Here is a 23191-nt window from a genome sequence, read left to right as displayed (position 1 = left end):
GGAGAAAGTGAATGAGCAGCTATGTGATATTTAGGGACTAAGCTACCACAATGATGCAGAAAAGTGATTTTTGATAGGAATTATTGAACCAAACATATTAACTCCAAATAAAATTAGTATAAAGCATTGTAGCTTGTACAAGATACATTTCAATTCTCCAGGAAAAGCAACTAATCAAGGTTTGGTGACTTTCCAAATAAATTCCTATAGGTTGGAGACTATTTTTTTGTAATGGAGTAATCACTAATGACTACTGGAAAAATAAACAAAAGCTACATACACACATTTCTGATGACCTTTTGAGAAGATAAAACAGAATAAGTAATTAGAAACTAAAACTGTCTTATTTTGGAGGAAAAACTATAAGGCAACAAACACATCTTAAAGACAAATGCATTCACATGAAATGCTGGAACATTTAAATAAGAAAGTACATTTGTAAATAATAAAGCTGGACATAGGTTTGAAGTAACAGAAAATTCATCATGCCAAACTACTTATTAGATAGGGTAATAACATATACTACATTTCTAAACTTTAGAGACAGCATCTCTAAACTGAAATAAAACATCTGATGTGATCTCAGACAATTGACTCACAGGAAACCAGAGAATGGCAGGCAATAGCACTAAGAAAAAGAGTCTGGAGATTAGAGTAGGATAATGAATTAAAATGAGTCAACAATATGTCATCAAAAAGACAAAAGGCAGACTGGGTCATTATTAATACACATGTGATATTAAAAACATATGAGGTAATTATTGTTCTGCCTTGGCACTCACTGACTCTTGGCAGGAGCACTGCAGAAGCCGTAGCCCCACATGTAAGATATAAAACATTTTACACTACCAGTGCACAGTGACTGCACTGGGTACTGCACAAAAGTACTATGGTACTTTTGGGTACCATACTTCAACAAGGGAAATTAGAAAAACTGTCAAATAGAATTTACCAGTTTTGAAAAACAAGTCTTTCACTTACATGTATAACTGCTCCCAAAATTATGCATTTCTGCAATTGATTTTACTTCACCTAAATTATAGCTCTTTTTTGAAACAAATTGTTGATTAAGAGATTTATCTAGGAATTTATAATTGAGGCAAAGTTCTGGCACACTGAAGGCAATACGAATTCTTATTTCAGTTAGGCTGTGATGATTAGGCCACAATCATTACTGTAAAGAAGAGCTGAAGAAGGTAATAGGAAACAAATGGTAACAGATTCAGAGAATAGTTTACTTGATTATTTTTCCATTCACTTGTTCAATTTAGAGAAGAGGTTCTAACTCAATTATTAATAGAAAAACAAAACAAAATACTAACAGTTTTCCAAACTTGAGTGAGAAAGTCATCAGCAGATATATTCCATGAAAAAATTTCAAAGTCCAAATCTTTCCAAAAATCTGTCCTTATGCAGAAGCAATTTAACAGGAAGGCAACATTTAAATATTCTGCTCCTTAACAGAACTAGATAATAAATCATAGTCTGATTTTATATTGTTCCAGTATTTAATCATAGTTGTAAGAATCATTTAACTTTACAACATAAAACTCAGTTGATAATTTTTTTCTGACTAACACCTAAAAAACTTTATTCTTGCAGAATTGGAGAAAAGTTAAACACCGTCTACCCTCCTCACAAAGTTTCCTGTTACAAGGTTGCATGATTTATGCATATGTTGTATTTCATTACTTTTAAAATTCCTTCATATAGCACCTTCTTTGTTGTAACATTCAAAGATACTTTGTCTCAAGGCCAGAGCTATAATTAAAATTAATTCAAGGCCATTTGCTGAGAAAAAGGCATTTCACACTTTTCTGCTAGTAACATTTTCATGCCAAAACTGTATTTTCTTTTTTCCTTTCCTTTGCTATTGCTTTATTATCTGCTTTTATTGGTAGAGTATCCATGAAACAACTTCAAATAAATTTGAACTACTCTGGAAGCTGACTTAAGGCATTAAGATTTCAGATGAAAATGCAAATTGCAAAGCCTGTGCTTATCAGGGGGATCCAACCCTAAATCATTTATCAACTCATTTGAAGAGTTATAGAAAACTGTGGTTAATTCACTTATTACTTAACTATTAGATAATGCAAGTGTGTGGAATCACATAAAGCAGTTAACAGTGCCTTTGCAGTGCAAAACCATTATCTGTAAGTAAACACTATTCAAAAATAATTCAGCAGCTAAGATAGCAAAGTTATTAAACTGTGATTTCTGCCTGTCAGTAAATAAAATTTGTATTCTATTCAAGAGCACCTCAACAGATTGTGTCCCCCACCATTAAGCTATCAATATGCTGTTTCTTTAGTTGTTAAGAAGATGAAAAAATCTGAAAAATCTGATTTTTTTTTTAATTAAAAAGAAAAACGTAAGTATTCAGAATGTTTATACCCACCTTAATGTCTCATTTACACCCTAAAGAACAACCACAGAACTCAATCCTCACCTGAGAAAGGACGTCCTCCTACTGGAGCATGTGATCATTCTTGCACTTCCTAAGCACTTCAGAGAGTAGCTCAGGAAAACAACACTTCATTGACCAGTCATCAAAGCAGAGAACTTTAGTACTCACTCCTTGTTTGCTCATGTATGAGCTACTATCCTGCCCAACATTCAGTCTAATGCATAACTGACCATTGGAAATTTATGTGATAATCTGTAAAGCTGCCTAAATTTCAAATAACAGTGGCTTTGTTTTTACTTTAAAGCCCTTCTCTACTCTTCGCATTACTTCAGCAAAAATTTATTGCATATACTTTCCTCAAACATAAGTCACATCTGACTCAAGGCGAACAAGGCAAAGAATTAAATTGTGGCCTGATCTGCAAACTTTTTCAAAGTAGTAATAAGGGCACTTTTCTTCCACTATAAAAAGTATTATATCATCATTTCTCATAAGCAGGCTCCACATCAGTAAATTTCTCCTCAGTCAGGCACAAGAAGTACATTGACCACTTCTCAAGATGTAGAAAGACTTAAGCTAACAGAATAGAGCGGCTAAGTCCTAACCTATCCAACAGAAAATGGTAAAGTAGGAGTAAGAGTCATTTTCCAAACTACTGTCTTTTTTCTCAGATTTCTCTACAGGCAGGAAAACATACCATGCCTAAATACCTTCAATATGGACATGACAAAGTCAAGGCACAGGTCAGAGTCTATTCTGTAGGTACAAAATTAAGGTAACTTCAGCATTAATTATCTAAACAACATGTTAAAAAAGACAATAAAAATTAATTATGAAGTAAAACGAATTTATTTGCACTGAGTCAAAAATAAGTTTCGCTTATCTTTTACCAGGCCAGTCTGTAAATTAATGAGATTCTCATGCAGCTGATAATTATCTCCACTAACCTCTGTGTGATTATGCCCCTATAAGGAGTTTTAATATTCTTACATGAAGAAAGTTTACTTCAACTATTTCATACAACTGATGTCAACAAGAGTTGACATCAAATTGATTAACCAAAATTATGTACAGGCAGAACAGATCCAATTCATCACTATTTTAATTAAAATAACTAGGCCTACATAATTTTGGTGTAACTATAAAAAATAAAACATGGGAATGATATAAAATTATGATCAAATTACATCAATCACAAGATGTAAAAAAAATATACTGGCTCAAAATCCAATCACTACCTAGCTAACAAAAACACCCCGTTCTCACTGTTTTTCAATTAACATTCTTTTAACTTTATTAAGACTAAACAATATATGGAATATTGCTTGACTGTTTCTAGATTAATACCAGATTTATGCCTTAGAAACTGAACTGGAGGCACAGTGCATAATAAACAAGAATAAGAAAAGGAATTCTCAACTAAAAGACTATGCCCATTTCACTGGCTTTACTCCATTCCTGTCCATTAATACTGGAAAACATGCAACTTACTTATCATAAGCTTTCAATCATCAGTGACTTTCAACCAGCAAAAAAATATTCCCTCACTTAGGGTTTACCAGCCAAGTACAACATCTTAAATGATTTATGGGGACAAACTTTTAGAAGAGCATGTTGTTATAGGACAAGGGCTAAGGTTTTTAATAAAAACAGGTTGACTTAGATTGGACATAAGGAAGAACTTTTTAACAAGGAGGGAGGTAAAACACTGAAACAGGTTGTGCATTAAGGAAATATTCAGGACCAGACTGGGCAGATCTCAGAGCAACCTGGTCTAATTGATGATGTCACTATTGCAGGGACCCACTGGGCCAGGTTGCTCAGGAACTGATCCAACCTAGCCTTGAAAAATCCCAGGGATGGGACACCTCTCTTCTTTTAGTATAAAACCATTCCCATTTGTCCTATCACTATCAGTAAGCCTCGTTTAAACACGATAAGGCCACAAGATCTCCCTAGAGCCTTTTCTCCAAGCTGAAAAATCCCAGCTGTCTCAGCATATCGTTGGAGAAGAGATGTTCCATCCCTCTGATTGTTTTTGTGGTCCTCCTCTGGACCTGCTCTAACAGATCCAGGCCTTTCCTGTGCTGAGGACTCCAAAACTACAAGCAGCACTACAGGTGGGGTCTCATAAGAGAGACAATCACCTCCCTCACCCTGATGGTCACTGCTTTTGATGCAGACCAGGATACACTTGGCTTTCCAGGCTGTAAGCACAAACAGTTGCCTCACATCCACCCTTTCATCCATGAGAACACTCAAGTTCTTTTCTGTAAGACCCCTCTTAATCAATTCACTAATTCCCCTTCTGTACAGATGTCTGGGATTTCCCAGACCCAAGTGCAGTGCCTTGCACTTGGGCTAGTTGAACCTTGTCAGATTCCCATGGGCCCACTTCCCAAGCTTGTCCAGGTGCCTCTGGATGACATCCAATACTTCAGGTGTGTCAGTCACAGCACGCAGCTTGGTATCATCTGCAAACTTTCTGAGGGTGCACTCAGTCAAATTGTCTACATGTGATGGGTTGATGTGGCCAGAAATGTGTATTCTATCACCATCTGTTGAAGCTGGGTGGGGCAGTGATTCCTTATCTCTGTGGCACATACCATCTGCTAATGGTCCATCTATAAGACAAGGTGAGGCAATCATCTTTATTTTTTCCACAACCCATCCTCCCTCCAGGAAGATATCATGGGCTAATAAGCCATTCAGTCCCACTGTATGACTGATAAAATTACATATTCCATTGGGAGATGCTCCAGCCAGGAGGAGGAGCCAAGCCTTTCCTACCTAGAATAAAACTGATATTTTGGACAGAAAGTTACTTCATTTCCCCTGGATTCTAGAGGAAAAGCCAGACCTTTCCACATCATCTCTGGACCTTCAGAGGAAAATTGCACCCTTCTACAGGAGCACTGCATCAACTGAACCACATCTGTCACTGCCAGAGGACTGTAGCCACCATTTAATGAGACTGCTACCAACACCCTGACTGACAGGGTGTCAGGTTATATTATGACTCTGTCAGGGTTGGGATTGTTCTTTGTAATACTGTATTTCTATTTTAATTTTCCTAGTAATTAATTGTTATTCCTAATTCCCATACCTTTTCCTGAGAGCCCCTTAATTTCAAAATTATAATAATTTGGAGGGAGGGGGTTTACATTCTCCATTTCAGAGAAGTTTCTGCCTTTATTGGCAGATACCTGTCCTTCAAACCAGGACACTACATCATTGAAGAAGATATTGAAAAGCACTGGTCCCAAGACAGAGCCCCAAGGAGACACCAGTTGTCATCACCAGCTTCCATGTGGACATAGAGCCATTGACTGCAACTCTCCTGTTGCATCTATCCAGCCAATTCTTTATCCACTGGATAGTCCATCCAACAAATCCACATCTTTCCAGTTTGGAATTAAGGATTCCATGTGGGCCCATGTCAAAGACCTTAGAAAAGTCTAGGCAGATGACATCCATTCACTGTCCTTTGTCAACCATTGCAGGAACTCTATTACAGAAAGCCACCAGATTGGTCACATATGATTTGTCCTTAGTGAAGCCATGCCTTAACATTGCTTCCAGGATCATCTGCTCCATAATTTTCCCAGGCACAGAGGAGAGGTCCACTAGTCTGTAGTACCACAGATCTTCCTTCCTCCTCTTCTTATAAACAAGAGAGGTGTTTCCCTTTTTCCAGTTACCAGGACTTTGCCTAACTGCTATGATTTTTCAAATACAATGGAGAGTGGCTTTGCAACAACATCAGTCAGTTCCCTCAGGACCCTGGGATGCATGTCATCAGGCTCCACAGACTTCTGGCTACTCAGTTTCACCAAGTAGTACCAAACCTGCTCTTTGTTTACAGCAGGAGGGACATGGCTCTCCCAACTCCCACTACGAGATGTGGGAGAACCCGACTGTCAGTGAAATCTGAGGCAAAAAAACTCATTGAGTGTCTTAGTCTTTTTCATATCTGTTGTTACTGGTTCTCCTTTGTCATTTATTGGGGAGTACAAACCCTCCATGGCCTTTCTTTTCTGACATTGTATATTTACTGAATAGCTTTTTGCTATTTTTCACATCCCTCACCAAGTCCCACTCCATCAGTGCTTTGACTTTCTTGATCCCATCCCTACACATCTGAATAATATCCCTGTACTCTCCCCAAGTCACCGGTCTTCTGTTTCCACTGGCTGTGCATTTCTTTCTTACTTCTCGTTTTGAGCACTAGATCCTTGTTCATCCATGCCAGTGTCTGCCCTACCTTCTTTGATTTCTCACACATTGGAATGGAGAGCTTTGTGCTCTAAGAAAACTGACAGCTCTGGTCAGCTACTTTGTCCCTAAGGAAAGTTTTTCAAGGCATCTCATTCACCAACTCTTTATACATCTGGATGTTCAGTCTTCCAAAGTTCAGGGTCCTGGCTATGCTTCTTGCCAAGCAGGCAGGGTCACCACAGCCCACACTGCCTACAATCTCAACCTCTCTGATAAGCTCATCATTTTAAATTATGAGCTTGAGACAAATACCAGGTCATTGGTATTTGACTCATAAAGACTCAGAACAACGCACTATCGATGTGAAAACAAAAAACTCCCTTTCCAAGACAGTATAAACTATCAGCAAACATCACTTCATATGACAGTTGAATTCTTAGCAAAGCAGTCTCTGGTGGCATAATTGCATTACATAATAGTACAACCTGACCTTATAAAACTTACATGATGAATGGGTTTATATAAATTGTTTGTAAAGCTGAGTCCTCACCATAAGTAAGGGTGCAACATAAACCATGAAGATATATGCTTTTTCACCTTCATTTTCTTAAAAAAAAAAAAACAAAAAAAACCCAAAAAAACCAGCTTAAGGTAGAGTACCCTCAAGGTCTTTAAATTTTATAAGTGAACTAAACCAAGTTTACAATCTGTTCATTACTTAAGGGCTGTGACATTTTGTGGCTAGTTTAAGAGTTCAGCACTACTGACTCATGATTTTATCATGAATCATCCTAAAATGATCCATACGCTAGAATTGGAGCGCTGGATGACAAACTCAACTCTAAGACCATGAGGAAGAGTACAGAAATATGAAAAGGAGACATGCATTCTAAACAACAAAGGCAGTGTCTGAAGTTCAATTTTTGAAAGTCTGGGCTAACAATACTGGGGTATTTTTTAATATAAAATCAATAGCTGATCTTCCTGTGTCCCTTCTTGATAGTTTCTTGTTTTCATTTTAGCACCAGTGTTCAGAGACAGCAAGGAACAAAGGTATAGCTAAAGCAGTAAAGAAATGCAAAGATCCACTTGCTATAGATTTTAAAGTTCCAAGTCACAACCAATTCTGCCTACACTATGCTTGACTTCTATATTTTCATTTTTGTAGGTATTTTCCATTTACTATTTTTAAACATTTCCACTAGCTTTGTTTAGAATTCTAGCTAATCTTATAAGGGATTTCATAGTTATTTCTCATATTCTTGGGCCTTTTAACAGTTCTGCTGAAAGAGTCAATTTCATTTCACCTTTTTGCTAAAGTTCTACAACCAACAGAATACATTTTGCTTCAATCAATAAAAGACTTTCAGCTATAGAGGTTTTTAGAAAATGTGTTTGTGCTTTCTATACCTCACTAAATGTTGCAGTAAATACACCTATAGAATCAGTTCAATAATAAATGCAGTTTCAGAAATGCTAATCAGTAACTGTTGTAAGAGGACCACCTAGTGGTGATAACCACAATTCACACTCTGCTATTTTTAAGTAAAATGTACACTGTTAATCTATGCAAGCCACTGGTCAACTTCTCAATCTTTGGGTTTTTTATTCCACAGCTTTAATAGTTTCTTTAATTTAGGTTTCAGCTTTCTATTAGGAGAATTAATGAGTTTGTTGTTCCTTCATCTGTTCCTGTAACGAGAACATCTGTCTCAATTCTTCCACATGCGAAAATTGCTCATAATCATAGATCATTCACCTGAAGACACTAGCAAGAAAGAAATTTAGAAACTAGGCTACAAGACAGGTTTCTTTACCTCACAATACTCCCAAGAGAGAAATCACTAATAGTATTTTCTTAATACAAGAGACAAAAAAAATCAACAGTTGAGAAGAGACAGTTGTACTGTGTGTGTTTTACATCCTCATCATATTTGAGCCAGAGAGAAATAGACCAAAACATTACAAGCTTGCCATAAACTACCAAGTATAGAACAGCAAAAAATTACATTGGAGAAAGCTGAATGACAATGTGATAAACATCTAGTGGTGTTTGTTTTTATACTTTGAATATGTGAAACAACTCCAAAGATATTAAAATTATCAAATCATAAAATATCTTGGGTGGGAAGGGTTATTTAAAGGTCATCTAGTCCAAGCCTCTCCTGCAATGAAGAGGGACATCTAGATTAGGCTGCTCAGAACACCATTCAATCTGATCTTAAGTGTTTTACCACCCTCATTGTAAAAAAAATTTCCTCCTTATATCTAATCTAAATTATTCCTGTTGTAGTATAAAACCATTCCCATTTGTTCTATCTCAACAATCCCTGTTATAATGTTTGTCCTCAGCTTTCTAGCAGGCCCCCTTTAAGTACCTAAAGACCATATTAAGGTCTTCCTGAATCCTTCTCCTTCTCCAGGCTGAAGAACTTCAACTCTCTTGGCCTGTCTTCATAGAAGAGGTGCTCCAGCTCTCTACTCATCTTCATGGCCCTCCTCTGGACCTGCTCTAACAGATCCAGGCCTTTCCTGTGCTGAGGACTCCAAAACTACAAGCAGCACTACAGGTGGGGTCTCATAAGAGAGACAATCACCTCCCTCACCCTGATGGTCACTGCTTTTGATGCAGACCAGGATACACTTGGCTTTCCAGGCTGTAAGCACAAACAGTTGCCTCACATCCACCCTTTCATCCATGAGAACACTCAAGTTCTTTTCTGTAAGACCCCTCTTAATCAATTCACTAATTCCCCTTCTGTACAGATGTCTGGGATTTCCCAGACCCAAGTGCAGTGCCTTGCACTTGGGCTAGTTGAACCTTGTCAGATTCCCATGGGCCCACTTCCCAAGCTTGTCCAGGTGCCTCTGGATGACATCCAATACTTCAGGTGTGTCAGTCACAGCACGCAGCTTGGTATCATCTGCAAACTTTCTGAGGGTGCACTCAATCGCATTGTCTACATCACTGAAGAAGATATTGCAGAGCATTGGTCCCACTGTGGATGCCCAAGGAACACCATGTCATTCTATACGTCTAAGGATAGTGAAGGGTCTGGAGGAGAAGCATTATAAGCAGCAACTGAGGTCACTTAATTTGTTCAACCTGTAGAAATGAAAACTGAAAGGAGATACCATTGTGGTCTTCGGCATCCTCCTGAGGGGAAGTAGAGGGGCAGGTACTGGTCTTTCACTCTTGTGATCACTGGCAGGACTCAAGGAAATGACAAGAAGCTGAATCAAGGGAGGTTTAGGTTGCATATCAGGAAAAAAATTTCACACAGAGGGTGTTTGAGCAGCTCCCCAGGGAAATGGTCACAGCACCAAATCTGTCTGAGCTAAAGAAGCACATGGCGTGGTTCTCAGGGTGCCCTGCACAGGGTCATGAGTTGAACTGGATGATCCTGATAGGTCCCTTCAAACTCAGCATTTGCTGTGATTTTATGATTCTCTAGATGTAACTGTATAACCAAGTCATCATCCAGTGAACAGCCCACCGATCAAAACCATCTCTCTCCAATTTAAAGAGACAGATGTTGTGGGGGAGTGTGTCAATAGCTTTACACAAGTCCACATATATGACATCCATATTCCTTGCCTTGCCCACAGATGTAGCCACTCCATGGCACTCTACCACTAGACCCTAGGTTGATGTGCCATGACTTGCCTTTAGTGAAGCCATGCTGGCTGTCTAGAGTCATATCTCTGTTCTCCATGTGCCTTAGTGCAGCTTCTTGGAAGTTCTGTTCCATGATGTTTCCAGGCACAGAGGTGAGGTTGACAGGTCACAGTTTCCCAGGGTGCTCCTTTCCAGTCCTTTTAAAATGCATTCAATGTTTCCCTTTTTCCAGTTACCCTGGACTTCACCTGCTGCCATGGCTTTTCAAGCATCATGGACTGTAGCTTGGCAACTACACCAGACAATTCCTTCAGAACTCTGGGATGCCTCTCAGTCAGGTCCCATAGACCTGGATTCCTCAGGTGGTCTTCCCCTGAGGAATGGGAAAGACTTTGTTCCTGTAGTCCTCATTCTGCTCTCTACCACTCAAGAAGCGTGGGAAGACAGATTACAAGTGAAGACTGAGGCAAAGAAGTTGTTGAGTTCCTCAGCTTTCCACTCGTCCATTGTTACTGGTTTGCCAGTGTTGCTAACTTCGACCTTCCTTTTCTGGTCAATGTACTTGTGAAAGCCCTTCTTGTCATTCTTTCCACCCCTCATCAAGTTCATCTCCAGCTGTACATTGACTTTTCTGTTGCCATCCCTACACAACCACAGAGCATCCCTATATTCTTCCCAGATCACCGCTCCCTGCTTCCACTGGCAGCACATTTCCTTCTAGCCCTTAGTTTTACCAGCAGGTCTCAACTCAGACATGTCCATCTCTTGCCTTCCTTTCCCAATTTCTCACATCTGGGGATCCTGAGTCCTTGCACTCTATGGAAGGCATCCTTGAAGAGCTGCCATTTTTTGACTCCTTTTCCCTGAGGGCAATTTCACAAGGAGTCCAACTAACTCCTTGAAGAGTGGGAAGTTTTCTTGCCTAAAGTTCATGGTCCTGACTTTACTTTTCACCTGTTCCATACCCCTCAGGACTGGAAACTTAATCTTTTTTTTTGCTTTTGTCAGTGTTAAATCATATGACTGAGTAGAATGCACTGCTTTACCACTGAAAGTATAGGATTAAGAGCTCCATAAAAAGAAAAAAAAATAGCATAACCTTCAGGAAGAGAAATCTGAGCAAGACTGAGCAACTTCATAGATCAAGTTCTCTGTGTCAACTCCTACAGGATTCTTTGCTTACTCAGATGAAAAATCATGTTCCTGGGGGACTGACATTCACCCTCCTTCCCAACACTCCCATAGTATGCTTCCCTGTATGCATGCTTTCCTCCTTCCGTTCAACTGCCATTCTACTGTGTCTGCCTCAGTAGCTCTGTGAACATGACCTGCGAAGGGCCTCTTTCACCCCCACATTGTTTCAAACATACTTGAGAATAGCAGTAAGACAATATTAATCATAGTAGTAACAGATGGCAATAAATGAAAAACCTCTCCCTGTATTTTCTCATTCTATTTCCAGACCGTCATGCAAAAGGCAAACTGTTAGCAAAGCAAGCTCATTGCTGCATGCTTACAGAATCATGAATTAAGCTCCACTAAAGGCAAGAGACACATCTAGCAGATGCCCGAAAAGAATTCCAGAGAAGCCTGTGGATGGCTGATGGTAAAAAAAAAAAAAAAAAAAAAAAAAAAAAAAGTTTATTTATTTACAGACTCTCAGTGGCACATCAGAACATCTGCCAAACACATAGATACACATAGATAGCTTGGCAGGCTAGACAAGGACAGGCATTTGTTTACTAAAATTAGCAGCACTTGCTAGACCTCCTTTCTGGCTCACTCTGGCTAGTCTTGCAAGATGGAAATAAAACCACAATACTGTCTTTCATAAGCCTCAAGGACAGAACAAGATATTAAAGATGATACTTAAAAAACCTGAAATAGATTCACTGCAAAAGGCTTGGGGCAAGATTAAAAGCATGTCTTTGATAAGAAATCCAATCAGATAGTCCAGAAAAGCCATATTAAAAGAACACTCAGTCCAGGAAATCTACCAAAAAAAGACTATTCCTTCATTTCCCAAAAAGAACTTCCCCATGTCCATTTTGCCAATTTCCCTGATGCTTCAACACATGCCTTACTAGCCTCCTGTTAGCTACCTGAAGATTCACTATAATTTTCTTAGATTTAGGTCTTAAACAGAAAGCATCTTGATCTTATAATATGAATATGTATTATTCATTACACAAATCCCTGCCTTCTTTGTTTATTTATGATTTGAGATCATTCTTTGTCCAACAGCAATAAACACACATGTGAACTGGAACATGGTGAAGAAAAAAGGAAAAAGTAATCAGCATGACATGCTAACACAGAAAACTCAGAAAAGTTTACAGAACTTACTGGAGTTCCTTCTGCTGTTTTTGCTACTTTGTCAGGATTGGCCCTCATTTTGACCATCGTAGGTGTTGAAAAGTGTTTGGCTTGCTGAGTAGGTTCTAGGGTAAACATTACCTCCTGTCTCCCTAGCTTGCAAAGACACCTCCTGAATCAGATTACTTGCATCCACCACAGCTCATGAGACAGGTATCTGGCATCAAGATTGAGCTGGTAGTCAGACCTCTACCTAGAACTCCATGGTAAACAAACATGCATGTCAAAATTCCAGAGAATTTCTTCTGCAGAGATGCATGGTGGTACATGGTAACTTGTTTTATTCTTTCTAAACCATTTCAGACATTCACAACACTTAGTTTACTATCCCCTGTACATTTGCTACTGCAACTCCACTGAATGGAGAATGTCAGAAAGCATTATTACCTCTTCTCAGATTTAGGAACCTCTGTATTGTCTTTCTGCTTTTAATAGGAATATGCCCATACCATATACACCCACCCCTCAAGATACTCATAGCATTTATACATAAGTTGACCATTTTCCCTGAGGTAGTTGTAAGAAATTAGTAGGTGAAAACCTCTTCAATCAGTAAGGTTTTTAGTCAGCTGAATTTAAGCCCAGGGACAAGCCTGAGCTTAGGGTAAGGCATTGTAGCATTATTACTGGCAAGTTATTACAGGCACAGAACCTAGGAACTGTATGCATATAGTTGCCGTATTGATGCAGGAGACTTTCTGCCTTGGAAAGTGACTTATCACTCTGCCAACAGTTCAGTGACACTGTATTTGCTGATGACTGACACCCCCCAAATATTTTTCAGCAACCTTTACTTATGTAGAAAAGGAGATGTTATGCAAAGACAATCTAAATGCTTCCACATCAGAGCACAAAAACAAGTTCACAAGTCCACAAATCCACAAGTTCAAAAAACACTGATATCTATTAAACTCATTCAAATCTACAAATATACCATAAATATTACTGTCCACTGTTCTGTTTCCCCAATCTAAGTTTAAGTAGTTTTTAGAAGTTTGTATTATCTATCTTTCAAGACACTTGGTATCCTAGGTTCAGCAAACGAAGATGTTAACTTTTTAACTTGTCCAGGATAAGCAAGCACAGAAAAGTAAAACAGAATTAAAGCCCAGAAAAAAAAAATTATTTTTAGATGTTGAAGTATTTTACAAGGGCAGAGCCAGGAATCTTGACACCTTTGTTAAACCAATATTATCCTTGTAAACTTGTATCCAGTTCAAAATGTGAAAAAAATCTACTCTACATTTAATATTCTTTGCTCATTTCAGCTTGAATTATTTTCAATATACACCAGATAAAAAGTATCATCATGCATAGAAAGATGGTTTTCTCTAGACAGCAGCATCATGCTGCCTTCCAAAATTCAGTAAACAACTGATTATAAAGAATATACAAAGGAGTTTACCTTTTACACCACCAAATGGGCCATAAGTCATATTACAAGCAGTTCTCTGAAGATTGTGCTCATACATAAGTTTAATCTGATACTGGTTCCCATGCTCCACATTCCCCTGAGTAGCTACAAAAAAGTAAAAGGTAAATATTAATTAATTTGATCTACACGCTGTGAAAGAAATAAAGGAGTATCGGTATAAACAATCTGAAGAAAATGCAACTTAATTTCTAGAGGCTTTTGAGATACGTAAGTTCACACTGCTAATTTCTGGGGGAAAAAAAAATCACCTAGCTACAAAATTCCTAAAGGCCAGAACCAGAAATATTGTCTCATTATAATATACATGGCAGAAAGACCTTGCAAAAGGCTGAGATTTTACTACTTAAATGCATTTTTCATGTCGGGCACACCTCTAAGATCACAAAAAAAGCTTTGATGAAAGGGAGATTCTTATAATTCTCTAGTTATTTGGTAAATATACTATATCCAACAGCCAACTTTAGCTGCAGTAGTCTTTGTCTTGAATTAAGCTGTAGCTGGACATTAGCTACCATTTTACAAAGCTGTGTTTACGGCACACTTGTGACTTGCCTTTACTTAGCCTGAAATTGAATTGAGTGATCAGCAATGCAGAGACAACAGATGAACATATGGTAATGTGTTGGTTTTGCATGAAAGGAGGAAGAGCACAGAGCACAGACACACACAGGGGTTTTGCTCTATGAGAACTTTCTTTGTGGGTTGCAGGGACTAATCAGAAAGCTTATTTAATAATTGACAGCCTGGGAAACTAATTAAAAGTTACTTCGCCTTTATAAATTGCATTGGTAAAGTGAAAAACTCTTTTCACTTCCAGCTGTGGAGCAGGTAACAACTGACTTGGCCTGGCCCCTCTCCCTGCAGCCTGGCCAGCCAGGGGGGCTCAGAAGCTACCAGGGCTTTTCTCATTTTCAGCCAGGGGCCTTGATGGCTGGGGAAGAGAGAGTCAGAGAAGCTCCTGCTGCTGGCTTGAAACAGCTGTGGGAAGCGAAGCCTCCCCCAGCACAGCTTCAGATTTTGGCACAGCTCTAAAATAGCCTGGTCTAGCTTTTTTCACTTTTTGTATGCAATTTTAACCTTTCTAATGCTCGGATAAGACTGCAGATTTCTTGACTTTCCTTAAATAAGAGGAATAAAGCAGAAAGGATGCTAGAGTCAGTGAAGTTTCTAGATAAGAAGAGACTGAAAAGATGTCATGAATAGGTTGGGTGAAAAATCTTTTTTGTAAGCTATGGGGGTGGAACTGGACTACACTAAAATTCCTATAAATTGTGGAAAAAACACATGGGGAGGTTGAAGTGTTTGAGAAAAGAAACCTTTGCCTGGAGAGAATGGCAGTCTCTGTTCTGGAAAATGGAAAGATGAACAGAGACATGTGATGGAAAAAAGAGAAAGAAAACATTTTTGCCTCTGATCAGCTAGCCCTTAAAAGTAACAGCCCATGAATTCTTTGACATGACCCATAACACAGCTCTGGAAAGACTGTGAAGATAAAGGGAATTCGACAATTTGCAGATTTTCCCAGGCAAATGCAAATTCTGAAAGTGAAGACAAACCCTGTGGACACAAGAACAAACTTTTCTCTCTAAAGTGAACTGAAATGATTATTTAAGTGGAAGACTAACTGAAGTGTCTTTGTGTGTTGTTGTTAAGAAATATGGAAGGGAGTGGGGAGGAGGGAGTGATCTGGAAATATTATTCCAAATTTCTTATTTTTCTCTGTGTTATTAATAAATTTCTTCTTTATATCCTTTTAAGTTTTAGGCCTGCCTTGTTTTTGCTTCTAAATCCTATCTCAAAAAAAAAAAATTGAGTATAGTAAAACTGGCAAACCTAAATTAAACCAAGACAGGTAACAAAAATATATTTGTGATACACATCCCATTCTCTGGAAAGATCTGCATGAATTTTAATTTCCTGACTCCTTCAAGGAACTAGCAGAAAAAAAAGTCTTTCTAAAAAAACTGAAGTTCCTCTTTCAAGAATCACATTTTTCCTGAATCCCAGGAAAGTAAAGTTCATTACATAAAGTAATACTTAAGGACTAATACTAGCAAACAAAAAAAAAGTAAACCAAAACCTTTGAGAACAGTCACATCAGCTGGGAAAAAAGGTGTTTTCTACATATAGAAAAAAAATCTATATAAAAAGGTGGTTTTCTACATGTTTTTAAATCCTACCGAAACTTTAATTATACAAAGATCATTCCAGCAATGACTTAATATTCTATGAAAGATTTGTAGCTTATGCTAACCTTTTAGGCAATTTCTCCAATCAAATCAAATACAGTTTTAAACAATTAGTCCTAAAGCAGGCTCACATTAGGGAAAAGACTGGAATAGACATGAGGGAAAAAACCCTGCTGAGTAGTAACTAGATAATCAGCAACACTTCAGGATAAACAAGTCAGAAAGTAATCAGTCTGTGTATATTGACTGTAATGCAAAATCAAGGCCATGCTTTAGTCGGTCCTGAAGGATGCTTTAATTTGTCGAAAGAAGCAGCAGTGATTTTTGTTATGAATAACAGATAGGGTAACATGCATAAAGCAAGTAAAGACTGTACTTTATGAAAGTGTAGTTTGCCTTAAAAGCATAAAGAAGTAATGATAGTTATTTCTCAAAGGAACTTATTTGAGAGTACCCACTCAGATGGCAGAAATTACCTTTAAAACATGAATGCTTACAGATTAGTATGAAAAGTCTATTAAAAGATAGCAAAATTTTACTTTCAATATTACTTAACTGCTTAAGACATGCAGACCAAACAGCAAATTATAACTACTAAAGACTTCTAGACTTACTGTCGTATGCTCTTAATGCAAATTTTAAAATTAATTGTTTTAATAAAAATTGTACTAGTAGGCTACAATCCTAAGGCATAAACACTAATACAGCAAAGAGAAAGCACAAAAACTGCAGTACATCACTAAGAATCTCTCCTCAGCAAAGACCACTTTCACAGGTGTCTCCAGACAGTCAAAGAGAGCACGTTTTTGTAACCTGACTACAAGGCTGTAAATAGGAAACAAGCTGCTCTTACAAAAAAACCATGCTCTTGTAATGAAAGGAATCACAGTGTCCCTGGACACACTACATGGAGAAAATTAACAACACCATGTTGTCTATTGAATTTTGAAGATGGGTGTACCATTAATAGACCTCTTAAATCTGTGCTTTGCTCCGAGCAAAGAATAAAAAATTTTAAAGCACAGAATTCGTATTTCATGACTAGGCTCTTCACATAGACAGAACACATCACACAGAATTTCCAGCCAAAGGCAGTAGAAGAAAGAGGATTTAAGACAAAACACAGTGGTTTCACCTTCTTACCAGTGTAAGCTCCTGTCTTCTCATTGGGTTAACTTAACAATGTTCTGGCTTTCTAAAAAATTATCTGGACTTCTGAGTTCAGAAAGAATAATAATTGCTTATGTTTAAAGAGCTAAGTAGGTTGGCATTATACAACCATTTATTCACTAGCATGTTGAACAATAACACCAATTCATAAACCATAATGAGAACTAGTGGCTCACAATCCTTCTAACCACAGACCATCACACACATCACAGCATCTCAGGCATGGAGCAGAAGAGCAAACCTCTGCTAAACCTAATGACTAATGTCTCCTCTTCATATGTGGGCTTGAGTGAAAGAACATGACTGCAGATCTTCAGTGATGATGAGCAAACACTGTATATACCAAGTTTAACATTAACCAAATCCAAACTTTAGAATACATTTAAAATCACTGGAATCTCTAAACTAACCTGAAACAGCATACACACAGAGTTTTCGGCAATGCAACACAGCCAGATGAAGTCCTTCAGTACCACTGCAAAGAAGGGAATAAAAAACACTACTTTCAGATAAATTCAAATAGCATTTATACAGGATAAAATTCAAGTAACATGTTGAAACTGCTCTCATGTATAGGTCAAATGCAAAGGTTTGGGTGTTAGATGCTAGCATAAAAACTCTGAAGTACTGATCTTCCTAAATTCATGCTGAAGTGTTTGGAGTTAATTTCAAAATCAAAATGAATCCTTTAAGAACATATTTTGAGATTAAAATATGAAGAGCAGCACAACTGTTTTCCCAGTTTAGTTTGAAACTCATTTGAAATAAAGTGCTGTTAATTTTTCATGGAGGGATAATACATGGATCATTATTTAGCAATATCCGACACTACTTTTTTTAAATTCACTTTTGTACTAGTTGCATGGAACCTTCAAACTCTCACATTCTTATTCGTCCATATACAAATAGTATTTTTAGCAAAGTACTTGTGCTGTAAATACAGAAAGTGCTTTAGCTCATTTCACAGAGTAAGACATTATCATTCCTGCAAAGAGTCCTTCCATGAGTACTTGACCCTTCGGACTCAGAGCATGAATCTTTCCTATGGTTTGTACAGTATGGTTTTACTTTCATTTTTTAAATAAAGTTCATGCTACAGTATTAGAAGTTCATTTCAAAATTAAAATTAATCCTTCAAGAACTAATTACTAAAATAAAGTTCTCCTAAGTAGATTCTCTTACAGCCAATTAACTATAAGGTGTTTTCCTTACAGTCACAATATTTCTCTTCTACATGGCCACTTGTTTCCATTCATTGGAATTAAGGATCTTCTATCCTCTCTCCAACAGGAAACAAATGCCCAGTATTACATCCTAGACCATAACATGTTAGTCAAGTATTCTTAACACCTTAAAAGAACTTTCAATGTTAAGTTTTTCCTGTTCTATATACTTCTAAAAATTATATAACTATCAGGAAGATTATCCTCCATATATACCTTAAGTAAAAATCTCTCATATGAAGATGATTCAAGATGCAGATCAAATGCATACTATAGGAATCATAGATGTGGTAAATAGTTGTCCATCTAGAAACTGAAAACTCACTCTCCAAAACAAAGGAAGAAAATCACATCTAAGATTTAAACAAAGCACCATAGCCTGCCATTTACTTACGAAACAAATTTTCCCACTTCCACCTGCAATATTGGTTCTCGCAACTGCACTTCCAAGAGCAAGTCTTCAGGTTGAACTTCATCTCCAGGTTTCACAGGATGTGGATTAAAGATTCGGAGATATCCCTTATAGCTGCCCACAACAACTTTATCTACAAAACAAACAAACAAACAAAAACAATACATAGGATACTACATGATGCAATAACACATGTGGAATTCAATTTGATGCAGAGTGCTTCAAATAGTACCTTAAAAAGAGAGAATATTGACCTGATTCTATGAATATTCATTGCGGTCTGTCTTCCAATTTAACTTCAGCAATTAAATTTTTTGCAAATAGGTGAATATCTATCAGCACCGCTGACAGCAGCAATAGTTGAGTGTTTATGGTTAAAAATTAGGGAAAAGGCCAATGAGGCAGATGTCATGGTGTGAGTCTGTACAGACCACTCAACAAGGACAAAGAGGCAATGAAATATTCTACAGGCAGATTGAAGAAGTCTCACAACTACCAGCCCTTGCTCTTGCAGGGGACTTCAACTTACCAGATGTCTGCTGAAAATACAGCAGAGAGGAACTGTCTAGGAGATTCCTGAACTGTAAGAAAGGTAACTACCTTACACAACTAGGGAAGGTGCCCCATTGGATTTGCTGTTTGTGAACAGAGAAGCATTTGTAGGTGGTGTGATGGTTGAAGGCTGTAGTGGGCACAGTGATCACATTTTTATTTTCGATTCTTAGAGGAGGAACAAAGGGGAACAGCAGAACAGCTGTCATGGACTTTCTGAGGGCAGACTTTAACCCATTTAGAAGACTGGCTGACAGAGTCCCTTGGAAGGCAGTCCTGAATGGCAAAGGGGCCCAGGTAGGCTGAACATTCGTAACAAAGGAATTCTTAAAAGGTATAGGACTAGGCTGTCCTCATGTGCCAAAGCAAGTTTTCAGGGAAGAATACCATCCTGGCTGCACAGAGTCTCAGCTGGAACTCTGAAAAAGAGGAGATACGACCCTTGGAAGAAGGAGCAGCTGAATCAGGGGGGCTGAATCAGCTGTATCATAAGGTTATACAGGAAGAAAATTACAAGGGCCAAAACCCAACTAGAACTTAATCTAGCTACTGTCATAAAATACAAAAATAAAAATGTTTCTATTAATACATAAGCAACAAAAGGATGGCCAAGAACAATCTCCATTTTTTTTATTGGATATGGGGGGAAACACAGTGACAAATGATGAGAAAAAGGCTGAGGTACTTATAGCTGCCTTTGCCTAAGTCTTCAATAGAGCAACAGTTGTTCTCTGGGTACCCAGCCCCTAGGCTGGAAGATAGGAACAGGGAGCAGAATGAGGCCCCCATAATGCAAGGGGAAATGGTCAGAATTCTGCTACATCACTTAGACACAAACACAAGTCTATGGGGCCAGATGGGATCCACCAGGAACACTGAGAGAGTGGAAGTGCTCATCAAGCCACTCTCCACAGTTTATCATCAGTCCTGGATGACCAGGGAGCTCCCAGCTGAAGTCAGCAAATGTGATGCCCATCTACAAGAAGGGTCAGAAGGAGGATCCAGGGAAGTACAGGCCAGTCAGCCTGACCTCAGTACCAGGGAAAGTCACGGAGCATATAATGTTTAGTGTCATCATGCAGAATGTACAGGACAGCCAGGGGATCAGACCCAGCCAGCAGGGGTTTAAGAAGTGCAGGCTGTGTTTGACCAACCTGATCTCCGTCTACGATGAGATGACCAGCCTGATGAAAAAAGGACAGATTGTGGATGTTGTTTACCTCAACTTTAGTAAACCTTTGACAGCATTTCCCACAGCATTCTCCTGGAGAAACTGGATAGTCACAGTTTAAACAGGTGCACTGCTTGGGTAGAAAAGTGGCTGGGTGGCTGAGCCCAGAGTGGTAGTGAATTGAGTTACATCCAGCCAGTGACTGGTCACGAGTGATGTTCCCCAAGGCTCAGTACTGGAGCCAGTCCTGTTTAATATCTTTATCAACGACCTGTATGAGAGGATCAAGTGCACCCTCAGTAAGTTTGCTGATGACACCAAATCAGCTGGGAGGGTTGATCTGCTGGAGAGTAGGATAGCTCTATAGCAGAATTTGGACAGGCTGGGACAATGGGTTGAGGCAAATCATACAAGGTCCAAGAAGGCCAAGTGTCAGGTCATTCACTTCAGTCACAACAACCCCATGCAACACAACAGACTTAGGGAAGAGTGGCTGGAAAGCTGCCCAACAGAAAAGTACCTAGCATTACAGCTGCAGCAGCTGGCATATGAGCCAGCCTGTGCCCACGCGGCCAAGAAGGTCAAAGGCATGCATCAGAAAGTGTGTAGCTAGAGAAGTATTGCCCCCCTGTAATCAGCTCTGGTGAGGTTGCAACTCAAATAATGTATTTAGTTTTGGGCCCCTCACTACAAGAAAGTCATGGAGATGGTAGAGCATGGCCAGAGAAGGGCAACAAAGCCAGTGAAGGGCTTAGAGTTGCACCAGAGGCGATAAAACCTAGATGGGATATTAGGAAAAATTCCACCAAAAGGGTTGTGAAGCACTTGAAGAAACTGCCAAAGGAAGTGGCTCAATCACCACTCCTGGTGGTATTTAAAAAACATGTAGACACAGTGCTCAAGGATATGCTTTAGTAGCGAACACAGAGTGTTAGCTGTTAGACTCAATGTTCTTAAAGGTCTTTTCCAACCTAAATTATTCTAATTAATTTCTACTGAAAAAGATTGTACACCAACTTAGTAACAGATCAACTTCAATCAAATGATCCTGGAAAAGGAGAATCTTACATTAAAATAATTTTAGAAGAGTATGGCAGCAAGGAAGTCAAACTCAAGTACCTCTACCAGGCAAAAACAAAGTTCCAAGGTGAGCATGATATCATAAAGACACCAAGAATTTATTCATTTTTTAAAAATACACAAAACCTCTCCCTGACAGCAAAGATCATTTCACATTAGCACAGTCACTTATTTCAATTGTCACTTATTTTCCAGATCAAAAGTGTTGCTTACTTGTTTTTCTAAATTATTAACTTTTTAGCTCTCACCTTCCTTTTTTCTCCCCTTGGTTTTTACAAGTCTCAATGTGTTTGCTTCCATGACTAACTGAAAATCCTTTATTTTAAAGATAGCTACCATTGAGGGAATAAGACAAGAGAGGTTACTAGTGAACACAAGCAAGAATTAACATATGTAGCAGCATACAAATTTAAAAAGAGGGCACTAAATTTATCTTCTTAAGGCTACAAGGACACATTAAAGATAGCAGATCTAACTAACTAGCCAACTAGACTGGCTAATAAGCTTTCAGCATTAATTGGTCAAACAAACCTACAGATGTGTGGCTTAAAAGCCAGCAATTTTAATTTGAATTTACCTTGGCCACTGCCACTATTATCAACATCAGCAACACACAGACAGCCTTGGTCAAACTCTTCCTTTTCTCCAAGAATGGTGGACCACCAGTCTCTAGCTTTAAACAAGGACATTCTTCTTTACTGAAAAGGAAATAAACCATTGTTAAAGGTTATACTAATACACGCAACTGTTTATACAAAAAACTTATAAAGGTTTCCTTAAGTATATTACACCTCTGGGTTTCACATCGCACTAGTGTGAGCTAAATGAATGTTAATTCCAGGTGTCTTGAGTTTCTGGTTATAGAGTTAAGAAAACAACCTCAGAATCTAATTGTCATTAGTTAAATTAGTTGTGATTAGTTGTGACACTGCTAGCCATATGAAGAAAATGCAACAAAATTGAAGAGACTTTTAAAAACTGTTAAATGCTAAATGCCTTTTGTTACAAGCACTAAATAATAAAGTTTTCAAAGTCACAGAACTGGGGTCTCTTCTCTTACCAAGGAGTACCAGTTAAAAAAAAAAAATCTGATGCAAGTCCTCTGCAAGAGAAATTATTTTTAGACAAGTAAATGAAGACATAAACAGACGACATCAAAACTTCCACCGTTTAATCGCCTTGAAGATGCTCCAGTGACACGACTAAGGAACTCGGTCATACAGGGCACAAATCAGCTTTTCTGCTCCCTACCTGATGTTATTTTAAGAAGAGGGGGAGGGAAGGAGCGAGGAAACTAATCCCTTTGCGGGCAGCTTGACAATAACGTTATCCTAGT

General features: G+C 38.4%; 1 protein-coding gene across 6 annotated transcripts in view; it reads right to left on the bottom strand.

Moving 5' to 3' along the window:
- The window catches only part of BBS9 (Bardet-Biedl syndrome 9), a 286703-nt gene that overhangs the window by 262988 nt on the left and 524 nt on the right, over window positions 1–23191 (bottom strand). For all 6 annotated transcript variants that reach the window (XM_079302571.1, XM_079302574.1, XM_079302572.1 and 3 more), the window contains 4 exons: window positions 22433–22553; window positions 19035–19185; window positions 17828–17892; window positions 14029–14142 (listed from right to left, as the gene is read on the bottom strand). In XM_079302571.1, coding sequence (XP_079158697.1) covers window positions 14029–14142; window positions 17828–17892; window positions 19035–19185; window positions 22433–22544 — 442 coding nt within the window. In that variant the 5' untranslated portion in view covers window positions 22545–22553. The remainder of the gene's footprint in view (window positions 1–14028; window positions 14143–17827; window positions 17893–19034; window positions 19186–22432; window positions 22554–23191) is intronic.

This window comes from Erithacus rubecula, assembly GCF_903797595.1.
Source record: "Erithacus rubecula genome assembly, chromosome: 3".
In the NCBI taxonomy this organism is placed as follows: domain Eukaryota; kingdom Metazoa; phylum Chordata; class Aves; order Passeriformes; family Muscicapidae; genus Erithacus; species Erithacus rubecula.
Note: the sequence above shows the minus strand (reverse complement) of the source record. Positions and strands in the feature narration are given on the sequence as shown.